Raw genomic sequence first — 23,289 nt, 5'->3', positions numbered from 1 at the left:
TCCTTTGAAAAAATAGCTTCAAATTCATTACCATCTTGAAGGAACATTTCTGCAGGCATGGCTGTTGTCTTGTCTTGTAGCGTAGACAAAAACAGAGTAGTGGAGGTAGTGGTTGTACACTTGTACTTTTGTCAACTTTGTTAAAGAATGACAAGTACTCAGTGCTCTTCAAATGACCGTTAATACCTCCCTTTCAAATCTTCGTTCTTGTTAGACGAGGTTGAAATGAGAACCAGCTACTTTGAATCTCCAAATTAAATTTACTGATTAATTGTAGCTTCTGGTGATGATTTCGCTTCTGATGAAAACCTTGCTTCTGATGGTTTTCTGCTTCTGATGAGCTTCTGCTTCTGATGACGTCATTACTTCAGAAGCACTCCAGCTTCAGAAGCACTTTAGCTTCAGACGCAGTTTTCTTCAGATGCTTTGGATTCCTTTGCTCTCCATTGTTCTTCCAAGACCTATTGAAATTAATTGACTTGCCTATGGTCTTGTACACTTGAACAATTATTAGCAATAACCAATTGACAATTTTTAAAACCTTGTTATCATCAAAACTTATTAAGGTTTATTGTGAAACACATTTTGTTCCAACAATATCTAATATATTCTGAAATGCATGTAAAATAACATGTAAACAAAAAAAAAAGTAATTTCATTAAAATACTGTTATGGACTTTAGATAAGCCTAATCTTTAAATTCAATTTAGGCCTTTGATGTCAGTGGCCTACTCTGCTATTAGTAATTGAATTTAAGCAACTTTAGGGTGATGTGAACTGTGATTTCTAACCTGTATGTGCAAGTTTAACAATTCATTATTGGTCCTGCATTGTTCTGCTATTTCTTGCAAACTAAGGATGTTTCAATTTATCAAATTGAATTTAGACATATCGCTCATGAAAGAGTGGTGGTCTTATTATGCTAATCTGGTATGGCCTCTTGTGATCTAATGATGTAAACGGGACTTTTTTTTCTTGACCAAACCATGTTATTCACGCCTTATAAGCAATCACAGGGTATGTCATGCATTGTGTAGTTTCTGGAATATGTTCACTACAGAGTGTTTCTTTTGTTTTCAAGCAACGAAAGCACGAGTCATAAACTACTACAAGAAGTCCATTAAAAACAAAACCCCTCATTGAAATCTTAAAGAACTTGAAAGAACGCAAATGAGTAAAGCCTAATACTATAGACCCTAGTATAGTAGAAGTCATTGTGAGCAATGGGTATGGATGGGAAACCACCTATCACTATCAGTGCCAAGCATCGGCGCACAGCCACTATACGACTCTCTCTTTCTATCGCCTCATGTAATTCACACACACAACAAAGTCTCAACCTTCAAGAAATTTCATGCTTCAATTGAGTATAGTGTCTATGCAAAATCAGTGAGGGAAGATACTTGACCATTTCAGACTTAACGCCTTGAGCCGACTGTAGCTTTGGTGAGCTCACATACTCCAACTCACCTAAACTTTATTCACCCAAAAAAAATGACAAAAGAATTTAAAATCTCTGCAGTTGAATTGTTTCACAGAGCCTAAAAGGATTAGTAATACTCTCTCATTCATTTTGAGCATATTTGTGCATATTCTCAATTTCTCACCATGTGTGCTCTGGAAAGATGATGTATCATAGAAGATTTGGTCATAAAAAAATGTTTCTTATGGTTACTCGTGCATATTCGTTGTACATACCCTTAATATTTAACAGATATAAGCTGGATATGCAAAAGAAAAAAGCCCCGCGCTATACTCGTGCATTTGTACTGAGTATCTTTTTGAGCAACATTCAAAGTGAGAACAAAGTAATTTTTGCATACATTACTGTCACAAGGATTAACACACACGTAGGACTTGAGTAGCTTTGGGATACATGTAACAAAATAATTCTAAAAATACAGAAATAGATTAATTTGATACATGCAACAAAGTAATTTTTCCATACATTATGTTGCTCAATTTTTTTCCTTTTAATTATTGTAATATTAACTAGACTATTTTAATTTGCTCAAGTGATGACTCCACATCAATCACATTGCCACCATTTGCTACCAAGGATTCTTTATATGTCATTCCAATGTAATTCATTGGATTTTTATCATCAACAAATTCTGTAGCTGGGGCAATGAATTTGTCTAACGAAGGTCCATGAAGAGTAACAACAGAGATCCTTTGCACCTTGTTGTTGTTAACAATTACTCGGTGGACATGACTCTTATATTTCCCATTAGTTAAAATCTACAATCAAAGAAGATAATTAGAGATATGGGAGAAATATTATTCGTAATATGAAACTTATTGGATTTTACTCCTTTTCTTGAAAAGATTTTTATTGTAGAGGATTTTAATAATTGTTATCTAAGTATATGTATTGAAAATATGTAAGCTGAGTAATATCATTCGATTAAACTTGAAACTGAATTGCTAATTTTAGAATACTCAGATCCAAATTGTTTTCGAGTACGAATTATTTAGTACAATTGTCTGTTAAACTAGTTGCTAAGTATAAAATGACATAAACGGCTATAATGGTAAAATTGAGAGAAAGCTGATAAACTATAAGTTCAACCGCCGTATAAAGTAGCTTATCAGAAAAAATTATAAGCCAATAAAAAACATCTATAAGCTATAAACTAGTAAATTGATTTTACCAGACACTGTCTTAAAAAAAGTACCACAAGATGATCACCAAGCTGGATTAGTATAGCATGATGAGGAATATGAACATTAATCCAATTTCCTTTATGTGATAGGATTTGGAGACCCCATTTACATCTTGCATTAGGGTTACCACAAAGATCAGTGTGGCTAGGGATACCAATATCACTCTTGGATTTAGAATTGGGTGGATAAAGATTCATGGCCATCACATCAAAACCTGACTTCATGTTGAATGCTTTTTCTATGTAGTTTTCATCAAACCCTAAGTTTTTTGACACTGCTCTTGCTAGCTCAGCTACAACCTTTCTCATTTGTTTGTAATATTCTTCTATAGTTTTGCTGATACACAAAATGACCAAATGTACATTGAAATAAATTAATGGAATATCTATATAAAGGAAGTTTCAAAACTAATTACCTATAACTACTTCTGCTCGTACATTTTCTTATATAAATCTATCTACCTTTTTTTTTTTTTTTTGTGAAGAATCTATCTACCTTTAACAACACCTTTTTCTTTTATTTTTTTAAATTTAAATTTAAACTACAACTTAATTAAAGAAATTCCAAAACTAATTAAAATAAATTTTCAACATTTGTCTATATATAATTGTTATATAATACTAGGTTTCAGATGCACTCCGTGTCTGTCTATCTGCTATTTATTTTATTTTATTTTTTGTACTAACACGTGTAAAATATGAACTGTACATTCTATAAAATTTATTAGATTTTGATTAAAATTATGTATATAAATATTTGTGATTTCAAATTATAATTACGGTAGCTTTTCATTTTATATTAAAAGCTCTTTATTTTGGTCATACATACCTAAAACTTGTTGGGTTGGAAGGAGCTTTATCTGGATGTGCAATAACTTTGAGATATTCCCTATTTTCCCCATCATTGGAATTTAGCCCCCATCGGATTTTATCTGATGAACCCTTTTTACCTTAGATTTTTCTCTCATCAATCGTTGTTGGATCAAAGTAATCAGAAATTCCATTCAAAACACTTTTAAGTACGTCATCAGGTGTGATGGTTGACCAGCTGCATGAATATATAAAGTCAAATAAACATATATTATATAAAAAATTGTTATATGAGGGCTAGCCAACATAACACATGGCCTAAACCTGATATTAGTTGTAAGGTTTAAATTTTCACAAGGGTGCACTATATAATATTGACAAATAATTAAAGAAAAATTATTTCAAGATAAATATTATTTTTAAAAAGCAGACAACGTAAATTAATAAATAAATAATTGATATAAGTGCTTGATAAATCACTATTGAAGATTATGTTCACTCTTTTGTCTCTAATTATGTTCATAATTGAATTTTTTCTAAAAAGTAGGCCAGTGCAATCACTATGTTGTATATTTATACTATATATAAAAAAAACTACCCTTTCAGTATACTTTTGGGTTCGAATTTTGATTCCAAAAATACCCCTAATTTTAAATTTTAATTTTAAATACAAATAACACATGTAACAAAAATTCAACAATAAATTTAATTTAAGGAGAAAACGTACACACAGTTCCTTGCGAATTGTTCTTATTGTTAGCCAATTATAAAATAACACGTGGATTACTAATGATCGTCCCCGTTAACCCTCTTTTACCCTCCGTAACCACATATCAATCTCAAAAAAAAAAGTAACACAAAATAAAAACTCATGTTACTTTTCTATCAGCCGCTTTTATGTTGTACATCTGTGTTTCCCTAAAAAAAAATGTTGTACATCTATGTTGTGTTCCCCTCAATACAACCGGGAAAGATTGCCAAGTATTTTCATATCCTTTACACAAAAAACACTATTTCCATATTATTTTATCTTATTAATATTATTATTATATTTTATTAATATAAGTTACTCTTCCTTAATGTAACACCCCGTTTTCCCAACGTAAAAATTTCATTTAAATAATCAGAGTTCTCAACATAAACGGAATGTCACACTTCTTTTCAAAAATCGTAAATGGAATAAATAACTATTTATCCTTCATAAATCAATAACATAATATTTAATACTTCGCAGCGGAATTTATTCAACATCTAAAATAGTCTTTGGCACGAAGGCCTCATTAAAACATCTCTTAAAAATCCAAATTAAATCATAGTCATGTAAAAACATAAGCAATACATAAAGGAATAGAAAATAGCCACAACAAAATCTCATCCCGTTACGTATCAGAGCACCTAAGACACACGAGAGGGAAACCTCACACGACATCAACTATTCTTGGTTACCTGCAAGTTACCCATGGTGCGCAATATTTAGAAGGGGTGAGATTTCACAAAACAATAATATTAAACATATAGTTCAATAATTATATTTAACAACATGAAAACATCATAATATTCATCATAGATAATAATATATCATATATCACATCATTAATAGTTCAAATAAAGAATCACAGCTTAAACAACTTGACAACTTAACACTTTTGACTCGACAAATGCGACTCCAACTCGACTATGCAACTTAAACCTCTTATATGCATGTGGTACCAATACAGAGCATCAAGCCCCCATCGCTATTTGAGTATTAATATACTCCAGAGCATTAAGCCCCTATCGCTATTTGAGTATTAATATACTCCAGAGCATCAAGCCCCTATCGCTGAAATGCTAATGCATGGACTCGACTTCTTAAACATCTTAAATCGACAACCTCTTATATAATCCAATAATTTGGAACCTCATCATCTTAATCAACTTAGACCGACTCATGCAGCTTAGTTAAATAACAAACAGCAACATAAACAGTATGCAAAACAACATGATATAACAATATCAAATGCAAGTCATCAATATCTCAAATATTCATATATAATTCAAGTATTGTGTATACAATTATATCACAATATAAACAACATCAAATGGTAATCAACATCTTAACACATCATATATACATATAACACTTCATCAATCATGGACAATATCGTATTCACAAACATATACATACATATACTAATTCATCAATCATAATCAATTATTCACTGTGATGTGACCTACGTTCAGTAATTTGACCATAACTCAAATTCTATAAATCCTTTTGAAGTCAAACCAACGGCATTAGAAAGCTAACATCCATACCTACAACTTTCGTGTTTACACCTAAGACCAATTCTGTACCAATCAATACCAGTTTTCATTTCAAATTCGGACAAAGTTGTGCTGAAATTCATAAAAATTCACTGTGACCTACGTGCAGTAATTTGACCATAACTCAAGTTCTATAAATCGTTTTGACGTTAGACCAACGGCATTAGAAAACTAACATACATACCTACAACTTTCGTGTTTACACCTAAGACTAATTCTGTACCGATCAATACCAGTTTTTATTTCAAATTTGGGGCAGAGATGAAAAGAAAAAACAGAAAAAGCAACCTATATTATTCAACTTCACTTTCATTCAAAATCATCACAATCATCACTCTTAACCCTAATTCTCAAATTCTCAAAAACTAAACCTACAACATGTTAAGTACAATTTTCAGAATCATAGACTCAAGATTATTGAATGTTAGTCTCACCCTTACCTTATAACTCAAAATCACAGCAATCCTAGGTCTCTTGCTCTTCTCTTGGCTTTTTCTCCCTTTTCTCCAAAATTGATCGTACTTTATGTTTTTTCTAAACTAGGTTTCTCCTATTTATATCTCTTTTTCTATTTTATCTTATTTCTCTTTCTCCCCCAAAACTCTCTAAAATCTCATAACAAACTCTCGACTCAATCTTATTTCTATTTTCAAATCTTATTCTATTAAATAACAACATAAGCCACTTAATAAATCACATAATCAAATAAATATATTTTAAACTCTTCTTAATAAATTTTAGACTCAATTAAATAATTAAATAAATCAAATAATTCAAAGAGGGCGTTACACTTAACCTTTGATCAATTGTAACAAACGTGAACAAAAAATAATGGTAAAGATTGGATTTTAAATCCTCTAAAAAATATTAGTAACAAACATGAGCAAAATGGAACATCAAAATTCAGAATTAACCTGTAAATTTTTTTCTTTTTGTTTCATGTTACAACTAATCAAATTCGATTAATTTTATGGATTATTTGACTTTGTTGGATTATAAGTGATTATGATTCAAATTGTTTACGATTAATTTCAAGGATTATTTGACTTTGTTGGTTTATAATTACTTATACAAACTATGATAGCGTGGCTTTTTTTTTATACAAAGTGAACCGTGGTTTTTTTTTTAATTATTAAATAAATCATTATTTTGTTTAAATTAATGTTTCTTTTACATAACATGTCATTTATACATTTATGTTATGATGTTACTAATTATTATTAGAATAAACAATAAAAGATCATTACCTCCCTGTAATATAGGTGATTTCTGGTTTTCCCCCCTATAAAATTTTTATTTTGATTCACCCCCTGTAAAATATTTTTGTTTTGATTTACCCCCTAATAGGTCAAACAAAAACCTATTTTATTTTATTTTTCAAGAAATTTTCATTTTTGTTTGGCCTATTAGGGGGTAAATAAAAAAAAAATTACAGGGTGTGAATCAAAATAAAAATTTTACAGGGGAAAAACCGAAAATGACATATATTATAGCAGGTAAAGACCTATTAACCCATAATTTTGTTATATGTCTTGACAATATTTTGTTTATAAATCAATATATCAATAATTTCCATTAATATTTTAAAAAAAAATTTCCTGTTCAAAAAAAAATATTTTAAAATTTAATCAAAATATACAAACAAACATAATAGAATAATCACATGCGTTAGCATATCGTGCCCGTCTTTCCGCTAGTTTATATAAAAAAAAAACTAGGTTTTATCATAAAATATTATTATATATAATTTTAAGTCGTATTAAAATAAATCTAAATAGTTAAATACTATCGTATATATGTTTTTGCACTCTAATTTCCGCTTAAAAATTAAATTCGAGATCGATTGAAAAACTTACATAGAAGAACCCATATTCTTCACATGCATGACTAAGGAGTTCAAGGGTAATAGATCTTTGATCAGTGTCATCAGATAATAATAGTGAATAATCAATTGTGGGTATTTCTTCATTTGAAGCTATATAATTATCACTATGGTGGTGTTCTCTCAATGCCTCATGAGATGAAACATTAAAATAAACCGGGGCAGCTTTAAATTCCGGTGGGAAAGAGTGTAATTTGGATACAAATGATCTTATTTGAACCATTACAAATATAAAGAAGCAAAAAATGTTCTACCAAAAAGAAAAGAGAGAGAACAATAAAATGTATTTGTTTGTAAAATAATGTGAATATAAGAATAATATCAATTACATATTTATAGGCACGGGTATGAATATGAATATTATTATAGTTAATTATTGAAAGACCATTAGAACCAACATGGAAATGACACACAACATGCTATTTGATATTACTAATTTTCAGGTATAATTATTAATAATTTTCTCATTGTCATAACGTGTAATGTATATTATTTAATATGAACAGTGGCGGAGCCCTTCATGGGCTGGGCTGGGCCACGGCCCATCCGGAAAAATTAAAAAATCAATAATTATAGGTCTAATTTACGAGATTTTATGCAATTTGTATCGATTTTATGTTTTGGTTGATCCAAATTCCTACAAAGTGGTGTAGTGGCACACCCGAAAATTTAAATAATTCAATTATAGGTCTATTTTGTGAGATTTTATACAAATTTATGTCGGTTTTAGGTTTCGGTTGATCCAAATTTCCGCAAATTGGTGTAGTGGTCCACCCAAAAAATTTAAATAATTCAATTATAGGTCTAATTTGTGAGACTTTAAATAATTTTTCAATAGTTAATTTTAGTGGCTCACCCTAACATTTTTTCCTAGCTCCGCCACTGAATATCAATATATAAACTTTTCATAAAAAAAAGAGGACAAACTAATGTTAGGTGAGTAGAATCTGAATAAAACGTGTATACAATTGGTGAGCCAGTTTTTTCTGTTAGTTGGTTAAGAGAAGAAGTTAATCAGCGCATATAAATTCAAAAGACCATGATAACTTGACCCATAAAATAATAGTTTACGATAAAAAATAAATAGTGGCAATTAATCCAAGGTGCTATGTTTTCTTCTTCTCTTTTTTTACCGGATCTAAAGTATTCCGTTCGTTTGTGGCAAAATAAATTAAACCATTCATTTTTTTGAAGGAAGAATTAAACCATTCATAAATCCTTCTTTGCTAATATATTATAAATCTAGCAATAATCCTACCTTATCATATTGTATGCTGCTGTCACTTCTACCAATATATAATTACTTATGTCTCGTCTGGTATTATGATGTCCAAACTTATGTACATTATTTATAAAAATATTAGATGTATTATTGTGACTAGCGTCAAGACGAACACTCCTGTGTCCGTCTGTCTGCTTTTTCTACTGTACTAATGTATGTATGTATGTATGTATTTGATTATATTTTTTTGTATAAATTAATATACAATATGGCATACACAAATATAATGTATTTTACACATTGTAGAAGAGTAATATATAAAGCTTATGACATAAAAATCTCATGAATAGAACTAATAGGTTTCACAATTGAAAAATGGATGGCTTACACCAAATAATATGAAAATACTGTTTTTTTTAAGGGATATGAAAATACTTGACAATCTTTGTCGATTGTATTGAGGGGAACAACATAGATGTACAACATAAAATCGACTAATAAAAAAAGTAACATGAGTTTTTGTTTTATGCTAGTTTTTTGTGAGTTTGATCTATGATTAACGGAGGTAAAAGAGGGTTAACGGAAACGATTAATGACATGGATTAGCAATTCACGTATTATTTTATAATTGGCTAACAGCAAGAACAGTTCATAAGGAATTGTATGTAAGTTTTCTCCTTAAATTAAATTTATTCTTATCTATTTGTTACATGAGGTTCCTTAGAAAAATAATAATATGATATGAGATAAACAAATGGGGTGCGGTTATGGTGCATAAGGAAATCCTTATGCACCCTGCATAATTTCAGAAATGGTTTTGGAGTACAATTCATAGAAACCATTTCCACAGTAAAATGGTTTTGACATAATTTTATACAAAACATACTATGATATATGCAGGGTGTTGGAAACCATTAAGTACATCTAATAGTTTTGGAATTGAACTCATAGAAACCTTATGCACCATAGCCGCAGCCAAACAAATGTTATCAGTGTGACGGTTAATATAAATATGATGAGTATATATTATTCAAGCACAACGTATCCCATCCCCATAAAAAAAAAAAAAAAAAAAAAACGTATATTCCAAACATGGTCTTAATGTAGGTATTAAAATAATTTTAATAAGAAGTGCCACAAGATGATCACCAAGCTGGATGAGTATAGCATGATGGGGAATATGAACATTAATCCAATTTCCTTTATGTGATAGGATTTTGAGACCCCCATTTACATGTATATCAGTATATTAAGGAAATTTCAAACCTAACTACCAGGCTACTAACTAGTTATTTTGCTCGAACATAAATGAATCTAACTTTAACAACTCATTTTTTTTTCAAATTTAAATTTAAATATATACCTTCATTAAAGAAATTAAAAAAGTAATTAGAAATTGTAGTTGAACATTTTTCTATTAAAAATTTGTCGTTAATAAAAAAAATTCAATTTCAAAACTTAGAACATTAATATTGAAACAAAAATTAACAAGAATTTGGATAACAGTGAAAGAAAAAAAAAACAGAAAGACGGACACATCAATGTCCGTCTTTCTGCTAGCCACTAAATTTTATATAATCGTGGATGTTGGATGACCTGATGTTTAGTATTGAACGGCTCTATTCTCTCCCATGAGGAGAATTTATGGTTGTGGAAGCATGACACAAATAGGGTTTCCTCGGTTTAATTAATTCGGAGCAGGCCCGGTCTTTAGCAAGTGCAAAGTGAGCTACGGTGTTGGGTCTTGCAATCTTAGTAGCCTCAATTTTTTTTTAATATAGCACATAAAAGTGTTAGGTGTATATAATAAAATATAAAAAATCAATAGACATTTTGTAATAGTTTAGTGGTAAAAGAGAATGCACTTATGTCCTTGGTCTTGAAATTCAATCTCGAGCATTTTTGTGAATCTTAACCAAATATAAAAGTCTCAATTACATACACAGCTACCAGACCGTTACAATTTAATATGCATTTAAGAGTTAATTATGAATGTAGAAAATTAATATAGAGCTTAAATTTTAGTGGTTTAGTGAAGTTCAACACAAGTTAGTTAGCTACTCCCATACAAACTAATTTTTACTTAATAAGAATGACGAATTATTTTTAATGTTATTTACAACTTAAATAGATAAATATTATTGTTTAAAAATAATGTTTTTCTATAGGGCCCATTTTTAATATTTAAACATGGCCTTGATTTTATCAAAAACGGCCTTGGTTCGGAGTACATGGTTCTCACACGTTTATAGGAATCCAAGATTGAGGACTATAACCAACCTTCCATGACTCTTGCATGTGCAAGAGTATTTTGCTAGTAAGATGAACATAGTAAATCATTATTTATTAATAAGTGACACAAATGGTTATTTTACAAACGTCTACAAAGGAGATTGAACTATATCTCTTAAGATTACAAGACTAATACCTTATCACTAAGCAAGCTATAGGTAATATACTCTCTCACTCTCTCTTCAATGCGATCTCTTGTTCCCAATAAAAATTCTTATGACATGAAATCCATATCATATCCACATAATTTATTGGAATATATTTTTATGATGAGATCCACACGAATTCTAATCAATATATAAGAGTGTATATATATTACAACTTCTAATTATTATAACATTTTACACTAGCTTAATCTGCTCAAGCGATGACTCCACATCAATCTCATTGCCACCATTTGCTACCAATGATTCTTTATAGGTCATTCCAATGTAATTTTGTGGATTTTCATCATCAACAAATTCTGTACCAGGGACAATGAATTTGTCTAACGAAGGCCCATGAAGAGTAACAACAGAGATCCTTTGCAACTTGTTCTTTTTAACAATAACTCGATGGACATGGCTCTTATATTTTCCATTGGTTAAGACCTATAATAAAATGAATCATTAGTGAGGATGAGTTAATATTATTCAGAAGACTTAAGTTAATGGATTTGACTCTTCGAAAAATGAAAGTTAGTAGAATGAAAAAATTGTTCATTATCAATTTGTCATGCATGTGTGTATAACATCAATAATTTATTTTTTCGATTATCTGATGATATTATTCATTTTACATTAGTTTCCAAAGTTTCCAACATAGCTAGGAAAATGAAACTAATTTCAATAAAAGTACCTCAAGATGATCACCAAGCTAAATGAGTATAGCATGATGAGGAATATTAACATTAATCCACTTTCCTTTATGTGATAGGATTTGGAGACCCCCATTTACATCTTGCATTAGGGTTACCACAAATCCAGGATCAGTGTGGTTAGGGAGACCAATATTACCCTTGGATTTAGAATTTGGTGGATAAAGATTCATGGCCATCACATCAAACCCTGACTTCATGTTGAATGCTTTTTCTATGTAGTCTTCATCAAACCCTAAGTTTTTTGAAATTTCTCTTGCTAACCCAGCTACAATCTTTCGCATTTCTTGGTTATATTCTTCTATAATATTTCTGATGCACATCAATAATTTCATTGTTAAACACTTAATTGTACTTTTGGAAGAGTCAATCAAAGCTGACAAATAAGGACTAATTAGGACTAAAATTGATATACTTAATTAGGATTATTTGTCATGCATGAAAAAATTATACAATTGATATACTTAATTAGGAGGTAAAGATGTAACATTTACCCTTTCATTTAAATTAATGTGTATATACCTTAGAATTGTTGGATCGGATGGAACATGATCCTTAGGATGTGCAATAACTTTGAGATATTCCCTATTTTCCCCATCATTCGCAGTTAGGCCCCATCGGATTTTATCTGATGAACCCTTTTTACCGTAGATCATTCTCTCCTCAATTGTTGTTGGATCAAAGTAATTTGAAACTTGTTTCAATACATTGTTGAGTACATCATCTGGCATGGTATGGTTTACCAGCTGCATGTGCATACAAAATAAATCATCACATTTTTTCAAAGTAATCAGAAACTTGTTTCAAAATATTTTTTTGTACAACATCTGGCATGTGATGGTTTACTAGCTGCAGGTATATATATGACATCCAAATGTAATAGCAATTGTATATTTAAAAATTCTAAGTTAACATAAAAATTTATTCAAAAAAATTAAATATAAATTATATTTAAGTTCAAAAGAATTTTTTCTTAAGCAGACAACGAATATAAATGAATAATTGACCTAAGGGTTTGAATAGTTCTTTATCAGAAAGATATCATTTAAATACTACCGCTTAAAGTTGTGTTCCATCGTTGGAAAAAACTTACATAGAAGAACCCATATTCCTCACATGCTTGGCCAAGCAATTCAAGGGCAATAGATCTTTGATCAGTGTCATCAGATAATAATAGAGAATAATCAATTGTGGGTATTTCTTCATTTGAAGCGAGATAATTATCACTGTGATGGTGTTCTACCAATGCCTGGTGAGATGATGCATTAAAATAAACTGGGGTAGCTTTAAATTCCGGTTGGAAAGGGTGTAATTTGGATACAAATGATGCTATTTGAGCCATTACAAATATAAAGAGAGCAAAAATGAATTTCTACCAAAAAGAAAAGAGAGAGAGAGAATAATAGAATTATCTGTTATCTGTAAAACTAATATGTTGAATATGAATAATATATGTGCAGTATAATTTACATATTTATAGGCGTGGGTGTAGAATACCAGAGTTTATAGCTCATTATTTAAACACCACCATTAGAACCAACATGCCAAATATATTTTTTGTAAATACACAACATGGAATTTGAAATTACATTTTTAAAAAAGGACAAACTAATGTTGGGTGAGTACGTAGAATCTAAATAAAATTTCTAAGGACAAACTAATGTTGGGTGAGTACTTAGAATCTAAATAAAACTTCTATACAATTGACGAGCCAGTTTTTTCTGTTAGTTAGTTAAGAGAGGAAATTAATTGGCTCATATATATAAATTAACAAGTGAACATTAAAAAATTAATAATGGCAGTAAATCCAAACACTAGCACACAAGGGGAAGGAGTAGAGGTTAGTTAGTTATACACATATTCTACGGTCCACTTGTTGTTTGTAGGAAATTAGATCATTCATATATCCTGTTGTGAATTCCGATCCCCACTAGATCGAACCACACCAATGCAAAGGATGATGTGTGGAGCTAAGGAGAGTGGTAACCACCAAACAAAGTGTTTGTGCAAGCAACAAACAACAAAACACCACCTAGATCTAATCTAGGAAACAAGTGTGAAACACAAAGCACAATCACAAGATAAACAAGGAGAGGGAAGAAGAAAACAAATACACCAAGAGATTGTTCACCCAGTTCGGTCCAAACTTGACCTACTCTCGAGGAGAGATTGTACTCTTCAATCCACTATCAAAGAGTTCTTACAAAAGGGATACAAAAGGTTACAAGAAATTAGCTTGACAAGTTCACAATGAACAAACCCTAATTTCTACCCTTTTCCCAATCTCACCAAGACACTCAATGATTCTCTCTTTACAAGGTGTTTCCCATGTTTTCTACCCAAGAGATACTCTAATCAAAGAACCCTAAACCCTAGAGTTGCCCCTTTGATTTCCCAAGTCTCTCTCTCTTTCAAACTCCTCTTCAAATCTGCACAAGAACACTTTATACTAGTCTTCCTCTGTTGAAATCGTGTCACGATTTTCCCAATCGTGTCACGATCTGCGTATCACCCAAGAAACGACCAGTCCTTATCAAGGATACTTAACGAGCAAGTTTCACGATCGTGTCACGATTTTCCCAAATCGTGCCACGATTTTGCACCCTGCAACCTAGCTCACGGCACCCCGAAATCGTGTCACGATACCAAAATCGTGTCACGATTTCCCTGTTCTTCCAGACCACAAATTTGAAGACAATCTCAACATATCCTTTTTAGCTAATATATTATAAATCTATCATGTATCATTCTATTTCATGAAAAATTTTGGTTGGCAAGGGAAAACCTTATGTGTTTTACATGTTTTCCGACAAAGATTAACGAGACCGAACTTAAGGGATGCAACAAGGCCTCAAAGTTTTGTAGCGCAATTTTTCCATAACAAGAAAATCGACTTCTAGTAACAGACAAAAACTCTCACTACATGTAAGTAGGTAAAAGTTCATTATTATTATTCAAGTTGTACGTTTAATTTTGAATATACCTACTGTTTTATGCATAGGCAAAAGCTAAACAAGAAAATAATAACTCGTTTTAAATAGAATATAACTCCTTTCAAAATATTTGTGTTTTGCCTAATGTTATTTACAGTTTAAATAGAGGATGTCTCACTAAAAAAATTGCATTCTTTATTAGAGTTCCATTTTAAATAAGATAATAGTGGAAACTTAATTTAATTAGATCAGCCCTGGGGATTAATCAACAAGAAATAATAGTGGAAACTTAATTCGTACATATATAAGATAATAATCCAAAAAGTATATCCATTCCGTCTCGTTTCATATTAAAAGTTGTTTAAACTTATGTGCAGTTGTGCATGTTGGCTTATATAAATTAACATATACTTGCAATATATTCTCACATCACATGCGGTCATAATTTATTGATTATTAGTCAAAAATCAGAATTCATTGATTCTAGACTGAGATCGTTCCTTTGCTAATTAAAAAAAGGAGACTAGGAGTTCCTGGGTTTCAATGTCTTCCTTTCTTAAATAATTAATCCAGTTTTAGTAAAGAGAATATCCTCCCCATAGTTAACATAGGCATTTCTGCAACGTCACTCCTCCAAACTATCCAATGACATTCACCAAAGCCAAATTGGGTAGCTTTGGATTGATTTAAAAATCTCCTTGCACCAGTTTTCCTAAAATCACTAGGTTGATATTTGCTCTTCAACTTTGATGAATTAGGTTCAAATCCCACGCACACCATGATATATATATGAGAGAATAAAAATAAAACTTTTTGCAATTTAGGCCTTCACAGCCACCATAGTAATTTTAGAGTATATTACACTTCCAATTGTTGAGAGACTGAAGTTGCTAAAAGCATCAACTTTAGAGCTCAAGATAAACTCTCTAATTTTGCATGAAATTTTGGCCCCAATAAGCTTGCAAAAGAAATTAGAATTCCAATGTTGCTTTTGCATCTCAATTGTGGTTTTATATAACACATGGAATAAAAGACTCACATATCATCATTTATTGAGTAAATAGGCAATTTCCTCCCTGAAATCGTAAGTTTTGTCAATTACCCACCCTAAAATTAACAAAACTTCAATTAGCCCCCTGAAATTGCATGACGTTAATCAATTTACCCTTCCGTCAAATTTTGCTGTTTGTGACATTTGACTGTTTACAATTATGATCAAATACCCCCATGAAATTTTGCACTTATGTGCAAAATGCCCCCTAAACTTGAAAATTTATATTTTTTTTCTTATCCTTGACTTAAAAGATATTAAAGGAAAACAATTAACAATTATTGATCATATAAATTTTTATGGAATTTATGTTTACGCAGCTATTAGTCATATAAATTTTTATGGAAGGTATTAGTCTCATGTGTTTTAAATATATACATATATAGAAGACTTTTTTTACGCAAAGTTGGTAATTATGTTAGAGTATGCACTCATAAGAGTACACAAGTCTTTGATAATTGTGTTTCCATAAAGAAAATTCATAGGTTAATATCTGCAGAAGGAAGAAGAAACAAGGCTTAGGTTTGTGAATTTGCAACTTAATTAATGATATAATTTTTATAATGCAGGAAATTTCATATCTATTAGTTGCAGCATTTTAAATAGATTGTGTCACATATCTTCTGCATGAAGCCGGTAGATCACATTGTCCTGCAAAGTTATGTGATAGATATCAATTTTCTGCGGCTATGGCATTCTTGTCTTGGTTTATTTCAACAACTTGATATCTTTTTAATGTTTGGTTTTTAGTTTTACCTTCTTTGTAAAAAAAAATATCTTGCCCCTTGTTGATATATATGAAATATGAATGAAAAGGATGCACATGAAAAAAACCATTATTTCTTTGGCATATATTCATTCATGTTCTTGTGAATAGAATTTTGATGACAATAGGTACAATATACTACTTGAAGAACTGAATGTATGATTTTTGGTAAGGAAAAAAATATAAATTTTCAAGTTTAAGGGGCATTTTGCACATAAGTGCAAAATTTCAGGGGGGTATTTGATCATTACCGTAAACGGTCAAAAGTCACTAACAGAAAAATTTGATGGAGGGGATAAATTGATTAACGTTATGCAATTTCATGGGGTAATTGAAGTTTTGTTAATTTCATGGAGATAATTGATGAAACTTACAATTTCGGAGGGAAATTGCTTATTTACTCTCATTTATTAATAGAATGTAAAAAAAAAACACAATTTTTGACATTATATTTTATTAGTTAAAATTCATGTCGAACCTATCAAATTATGTAAATCTTCTATAAATATAGTTACACCCATATAAAAGTGTATTAAAGGTGTGTTCACAGTTCAACTTAACAACACCAGTACCATCAATTTCAATTATTTGGGAATGCGATGCCTAATAAGAACATCAATATTTTTATAATCTCTGTATATACTTGAACAGCCCCATTGCATAACCCCATCTGAAATCTGAACAAATTACTACACCCCACTTCTAGTTACTTGGTTTCCATAACTGTTGTCTGCTACCAGAGATCCAACATGCATACCAATTTCTTGAGTATTCAAATGCTTCTGGCAAAAGGTCATGTTATAATAAGCATTTATGTTATAAGCTGAAAAAAAAATTAATTTAATGAAGAACAGATACAGACACTGGATACATCACGGACACTGACACGTCAACACCACTAATAATTTGAAAAAAATCACATAATTCAGTGTAATTATGTGTCGATGTCAAAACATGACAAGTGTTCAATACGGCGACACGCCTAATATGTGGAGTGTCCATGCTTCGCATTTAACTGATAGCAAGCATAGATTGGAGGAAGGTTCTTCAAATGCTATAAGATATTGGTATAAAGTTAAACAATTTAGCTGATATCTTATGTTGGCTTATAAATTTAACTTTATTCAATTTAACTTTATTCAAATGCTAGCACTTTGGGTAACGATGGGCTATCACTTGAAGAACCCACAGCTGATATTTCTAACGTTTCCTTTCATGACCTTTTGCCAGAAGCATTTGAATACAATTCCAATTTTCTTATATTTTGGTAAGAACTGGTGATACTGCCCAAAAAACAAAATATAAAATATCATTGTTGAAATGTGGATGCCTGAATAACAGATTTAGTTGGTTGCTTCATATTTCCCTAAAATATTGATGATCTTAGTTCTTACCTTGCTTTTATGTCAACAATAGTGGTGTGACTCGTGTCCAAGGTTTTAAGAAAAAAACACTGTTACAGCTGTGCAATGTTGTTAGTAATTCACACCGCGACGACCGCAATCAGTAACGCAATATCCGTAACTTTAAAAAACACAAGATCCTACACGGGACCGCAACCATGACCGCGACGGTTATTTAAAACCTGGATCATGTCTAGTTAGAGGTGTTAGATGGGCTGGCCCGGCCCAGGCCCAAGAGACCCGACTACATAAATGTGTCAGTTCGGCCCGACTCAATTATAATTATAATTGGGCCGCATATTCTTGAGCTCTGTCCGACCTGTGTGGGCCATGGGCCAGCCCGGCTCGGCCCGTTTATTTTTTACTTTGAAAATTTATTCACTTTTAAATCGGAAATTGATTTAAAAATAACATGCAAATAAACTAATAGGATAAAATTCTCATCTATACTAATTTCCGATGCAAACATAGACAAATGCAAAAATATATCAAAATAGATATAATATAAGTACTTTGGATTTTTCAATACTGTAATTATACAAATCATCACAAGTGGAGTTTATTGCTACTTTCTAGAATAACGAATGGATATCAATGTACAAGATATATGGATGACCAACATAACATGCAAGTCAGAACAAACTTATTCATACATTTTTTTTGTAAATTAATCAAGTAAAATGCTATTTATTTTCACTGATCCTGTGGGGTATATGAAGAGAGTGTGTAATTATATCATTAATTACACTAGCTTAATTTGTTCAAGTGATGATTGCACCCCGATCTCATTGCCCCCATTTGCTTTCAAGGATTCTTTATAGGTCATTCCAATGTAATTATGTGGATTTTCATCATCAACAAATTCTGTACCTGGGACAATAAATTTGTCTAACGAAGGTCCATGAAGAGTAACAACAGATATCCTTTGCACCTTGTTCTTGTTAACAATAACTCGATGGACGTGGCTCTTATATTTTCCATTGGTTAAGATCTACACAATCAAAAATAAGTTATTTTTTTTAGTTGGATTAACAAGAGAATAAGGATTTAATATTATTCAAAAGCCCAAAGTTATATCAGATTTGAATGTTCTAAAGATAGTATTTCCTGCTCTTACAACAGTGATTAATTTGATCATCCCACACATTAAAAGATTGCATAAGTAAATCAAAGAAAGAGCAGTGCATTTACTAAACGTTATATATATAAGGGTCTGAGTTCGAATCCCGAATTCCCTACTTAATCCCCTTGAAGTTGAAATTTTAATCACGAGGCTACTTGAAAAAGAAAAAAGAAAATATTGATATATTTACCATTTCCATAAATGAAAATTGAAGATAATGATTTGGAAAAAAAAAGTTATTCCATTTAGAATTGAAAGGAAAGACATTAATCATTTTGAGACAATATTGGGTTGTTAGCTCAATGGTAAAAGATTGTCTTTATAACTTGATGTGGTCGGAAGCGTAGGCTAGCAAGTACTAAACCTATATTGAAAAGGAATAAGTTTGCAAGCAATAAACTTATGAAAATAGGGTTGTAGAATCCACCATAAATTGAGAAAACTTCTCTAAAATATTATTGAATGAATAAAAGTTCCACTTAAGTTACAACTGTTAAACTTAAATAGGGAAATAACAAAACATTAATGGGCCGAAAATAACAAACTTAAAACAAAAACAGAAAATTATCAAAATTAGTCTAGAATAAAATTACTATAAAATTAATAAGGAACCCCCCTACATCATCATAACAGTAAGAAAGGAGCTTATATCTCATGTATGGTGTGTAAAATGACTATTTATATCACATTAATATTTATTTCTCTTGTTCCAATATTTTATTCAAAAAATATATTACTCATTTTATTATCTAATGTGAACTATTGTTCATTTTAGAGTTGTGTGATCCAATATTTTTTTTTGGTATAATGAGATAAAACAAAATTTAGACAAATTATGGAAATTAATTTCAAGAAAAATACCTCAAGATGGTCACCAAGCTGGATGAGTATAGCATGATGGGGAATATAAACATTAATCCACGTTCCTTTGTGGGATAGGATTTGAAGACCCCCATTTACATCTTGCACTAGGGTTACCACAAAGCCAGGATCAGTGTGGTTAGGGAGACCAATATCACCCTTGGATTTAGAATTTGGTGGATAAAGATTCATGGCCATTACATCAAACCCTGACTTCATGTTGAATGCTTCCTCTATGTAGTTTTCATCAAACCCTAAGTTTTCTGACATTGATCTTGCTAATCCAACTACAATCTTTCTCATTTCTTTGTTATAATCTTCAATAATTTTGCTGATGCACAAAATGACCAAAAGTACAGGTTAGGTATTATACATAACTTTTTATAAATTTATAGCATAGTAAGAAATATATATGTCTGCTAAAATAATAATTAAGTATTATATATACACCTGAGACTGGTTAGGTTGGAAGAAGCTTGATCTTTAGGATGTGCAATAACTTTGAGATATTCCCTATTTTCCCCATCATCAGCACTTAGGCCCCATAGGATTTTATCTGATGGAACCTTTTTACTGTAGATCATTCTCTCCTCAATTGTTGTTGGATCAAAGTAATTTGAAACTTGTTTCAATACATTGTTGAGTACATCATCTGGCATGGTATGGTTTACCAGCTGCAGGTGCGTACAAAATAAATCATCACATATATTCAAAATTTGTTATATGATTGTATTCAAAGTAAAATAAGTTTAATTTTGTGCTTGACATATGACGAATTAATTTTTGACTTGTACGGATAGAAAAAACTTATTTTAGTTTTCAATGTATTAATTTCTGATACATAATCAAATTTGGAAGAAGAAAGTTGGAATAATCAAGAAGAAGAAACATTGTGAAAAATCATTTCTAATAAAAAAGTAACTAAAGAACATGAAATTGGTCTCGAATTTTTGTCGATAAGTGTTTGATAATCAAAATTATAACAAACATATCCTCAATTTTTGTCGATAAGTGTTTGATATACACACACATATCCTCAGTTTTTTTTTTCTAATACCAAAAATTATAACAAAACTTCACCTTAAAAAAAAATAACTAATTTAATTATTTAAAGCCGTAGTAAATCACATAAATATTCAAATAAAAAATCACATAAATGTTTAAGCCATAGAAAAAAAAATTAGATTCGAATAATTAATGTATATGATTTATATTGAAAAATATATACATTAATCATTCAATGAACCTAAAAAAATAATCTTTTATAATATATGAGATCAGATGGAAGACCTTATTTTAAGAGGACCATATATACACACCCCGTAAATAGAAGAAACCATATATACATAGAAGAAACCATATTCCTCACATGCTTGGCCAAGCAATTCAAGGGCAATAGATCTTTGATTAGTGCCATCAGATAATAATAGAGAATAATCAATTGTTGGTATTTCTTCATCAGAAGCTAGATAAGTAACACTAAGATTTTCCAATGCCTCGTGAGATGGAGCATATGATGGTATTATTTTCGCCATTAATATCGAGCAATAAAACTTTATCAAGTTTTTATAAACTTTTTAGAAGAGCTTTATCTGTAAACTTATTGTGTGCAATCATAACTTATATATAGGCGTACGTGGGTGTGAAAATCCAGGGTTTATAGTCCATTATTAAAAGAGAACAAATACCCAACATGACAAATATTTATTTGGTAAGTTATACACAACATGCCATTTGATTTAGTCAAGAAAAATGGCATTTGATATTACATTTTGAACATCAAGAATTTTTTATGATGTCATGATAATGTGTCACTCATATGTAATAAATGTTCAACAGGCAATACTACCGCATCGCGACAAATCAAGATTCATATTTCGATTACCGACACTTGCTATATATGGCAAGTCTCAAATATGATTACTTTTAATTGAGGAAATTTGTTGAAGGAAAAAAGGTTGGCAAATTAATATTAATTTTTTTTACAAGAAGGAATACAAACTAATGTTAGGAGAGTGGAATCCAAAAAAACCTTGTATATATGAAATCGGTAAGCCAGTTTTTTGTGTTAGTCGATTAAGTGTCTGTTTGGTTGAGCGTTTGAGCTCCCCAAACCTGTGTTTTTACTTCTAAACGCGAGTTTGCCGTTTTCTATGATGTTTGGACACAGTCAAAAGCAATTTTAAAAAAGCAAGTTTGCATCCAAAACGTGAGTTAACAGGAAGCCACAAATTGTAGCTTTTGCGGAAACTCAAAAGCAATTCTGGAATTTGCATTTTGTTAAAAAATATATTTTTCATAATTACCCATGCTTCAATTCAAAGCACCAATTTTTTCTTTTCATCAGGCTTCAATGTTTATTCTCAAGCACACTTTCTCCTCATTTTTGAAGCTCATTTTTCTTCAACTCAACTCATTTTTCTACCCATGATAATGTTTACTCTCAATGATTATGGCTTGTCGTTGTTACTTAATTTCTTTTCTCTATAAATAATAGTTCTCACATATGAACATACGGTTGAGTACTTAATTTTTGAAGCTTTTTCCAAACCAGAAACAACCTCAAGCTTTGGAGAACAATAGGTATGTATTCCACTGTCTTTAAATTATTTTCAATTCATGTAAATTTAAGTTCAAAGCAATATACTTTTTCGTCAACTTTTCAATTCAAATAATTGTTTTTATATTCCTTTACTTACTCACAAGTGTACCTTTAAAGTCATTTTCAATTTTGCAATTTAACTTTCAAGTTGTTTACATTTCTGTCTTTTTTTAAAAAAAAATTAAAAAATTCTGTCTTTTAGATTAAAATGTTTTTATCATATCAATTCAAGTCATTAATTTTAAAGAAAATTAACATGAAACCTTTTTTAGCCAATTGAACCATAAAACCAAATTTCAGCTCTCAAAAATTTTAAAAACAATCCCGTGAAAATTGTGAGTTTATCTATTAACTTATTCAAGACTCCCCCACTCGCATGATAGTTAATTAACTTGTATGATTCAACAACATCTCTCCTTCAAGAGCTACCATGGTTTTTAAAGGAATTCAGATTTCATGCAGTCTGAGGATCGCGAAGAATGTTGATTTTAATTTAATATTTTAAATCAGAATAC

General features: G+C 30.6%; 2 protein-coding genes and 1 pseudogene across 2 annotated transcripts; all 3 read right to left on the bottom strand.

The window, feature by feature from the left end:
- Nucleotides 1-1,992: 1,992 nt before the first annotated feature.
- On the bottom strand, nucleotides 1,993-7,888 carry LOC112418733 (2-oxoglutarate-dependent dioxygenase 19-like; annotated as a pseudogene).
- A 3,322-nt stretch (nucleotides 7,889-11,210) lies between these two features.
- LOC25482281 (2-oxoglutarate-dependent dioxygenase 19) lies at nucleotides 11,211-13,418 on the bottom strand. The gene is made up of 4 exons (XM_039831773.1): nucleotides 13,129-13,418; nucleotides 12,558-12,781; nucleotides 12,017-12,347; nucleotides 11,211-11,769 (listed from the first exon to the last, which is right to left on the bottom strand). Exons 1-3 carry the CDS (start codon nucleotides 13,375-13,377, stop codon nucleotides 12,035-12,037), a joined length of 786 nt encoding a protein of 261 aa, XP_039687707.1. The 5' UTR covers nucleotides 13,378-13,418; the 3' UTR covers nucleotides 11,211-11,769; nucleotides 12,017-12,034.
- A 5,308-nt stretch (nucleotides 13,419-18,726) lies between these two features.
- On the bottom strand, nucleotides 18,727-21,751 carry LOC25482280 (2-oxoglutarate-dependent dioxygenase 19). Its single transcript, XM_024772394.2, has 4 exons — nucleotides 21,519-21,751; nucleotides 20,623-20,846; nucleotides 20,173-20,503; nucleotides 18,727-19,179 (listed from the first exon to the last, which is right to left on the bottom strand). Exons 1-4 carry the CDS (start codon nucleotides 21,705-21,707, stop codon nucleotides 18,931-18,933), a joined length of 993 nt encoding a protein of 330 aa, XP_024628162.1. The 5' UTR covers nucleotides 21,708-21,751; the 3' UTR covers nucleotides 18,727-18,930.
- Between the last annotated feature and the right edge of the window lie 1,538 nt (nucleotides 21,752-23,289).

The sequence above is a fragment of the Medicago truncatula genome, chromosome 1 (genome assembly GCF_003473485.1).
Source record: "Medicago truncatula cultivar Jemalong A17 chromosome 1, MtrunA17r5.0-ANR, whole genome shotgun sequence".
NCBI classification, from domain to species: Eukaryota; Viridiplantae; Streptophyta; class Magnoliopsida; order Fabales; family Fabaceae; genus Medicago; species Medicago truncatula.
Note: the sequence above shows the minus strand (reverse complement) of the source record. Positions and strands in the feature narration are given on the sequence as shown.

Excerpts from the sequence above, each read along its gene's own strand:
- LOC25482281 (XM_039831773.1), bottom strand. The coding sequence starts at position 13,377 with ATGGCTCAAATAGCATCATTTGTATCCAAATTACACCCTTTCCAACCG. Across the intron at positions 12,782-13,128 it reads AGGAATATGGGTTCTTCTAT|CTGGTAAACCATACCATGCC; the intron begins GTAAGTTTTTTC and ends ATGCACATGCAG. Across the intron at positions 12,348-12,557 it reads TCCGATCCAACAATTCTAAG|AAATATTATAGAAGAATATA; the intron begins GTATATACACAT and ends GATGTGCATCAG.
- LOC25482280 (XM_024772394.2), bottom strand. The coding sequence starts at position 21,707 with ATGGCGAAAATAATACCATCATATGCTCCATCTCACGAGGCATTGGAA. Across the intron at positions 20,847-21,518 it reads AGGAATATGGTTTCTTCTAT|CTGGTAAACCATACCATGCC; the intron begins GTATATATGGTT and ends ACGCACCTGCAG. Across the intron at positions 20,504-20,622 it reads TCCAACCTAACCAGTCTCAG|CAAAATTATTGAAGATTATA; the intron begins GTGTATATATAA and ends TTTGTGCATCAG.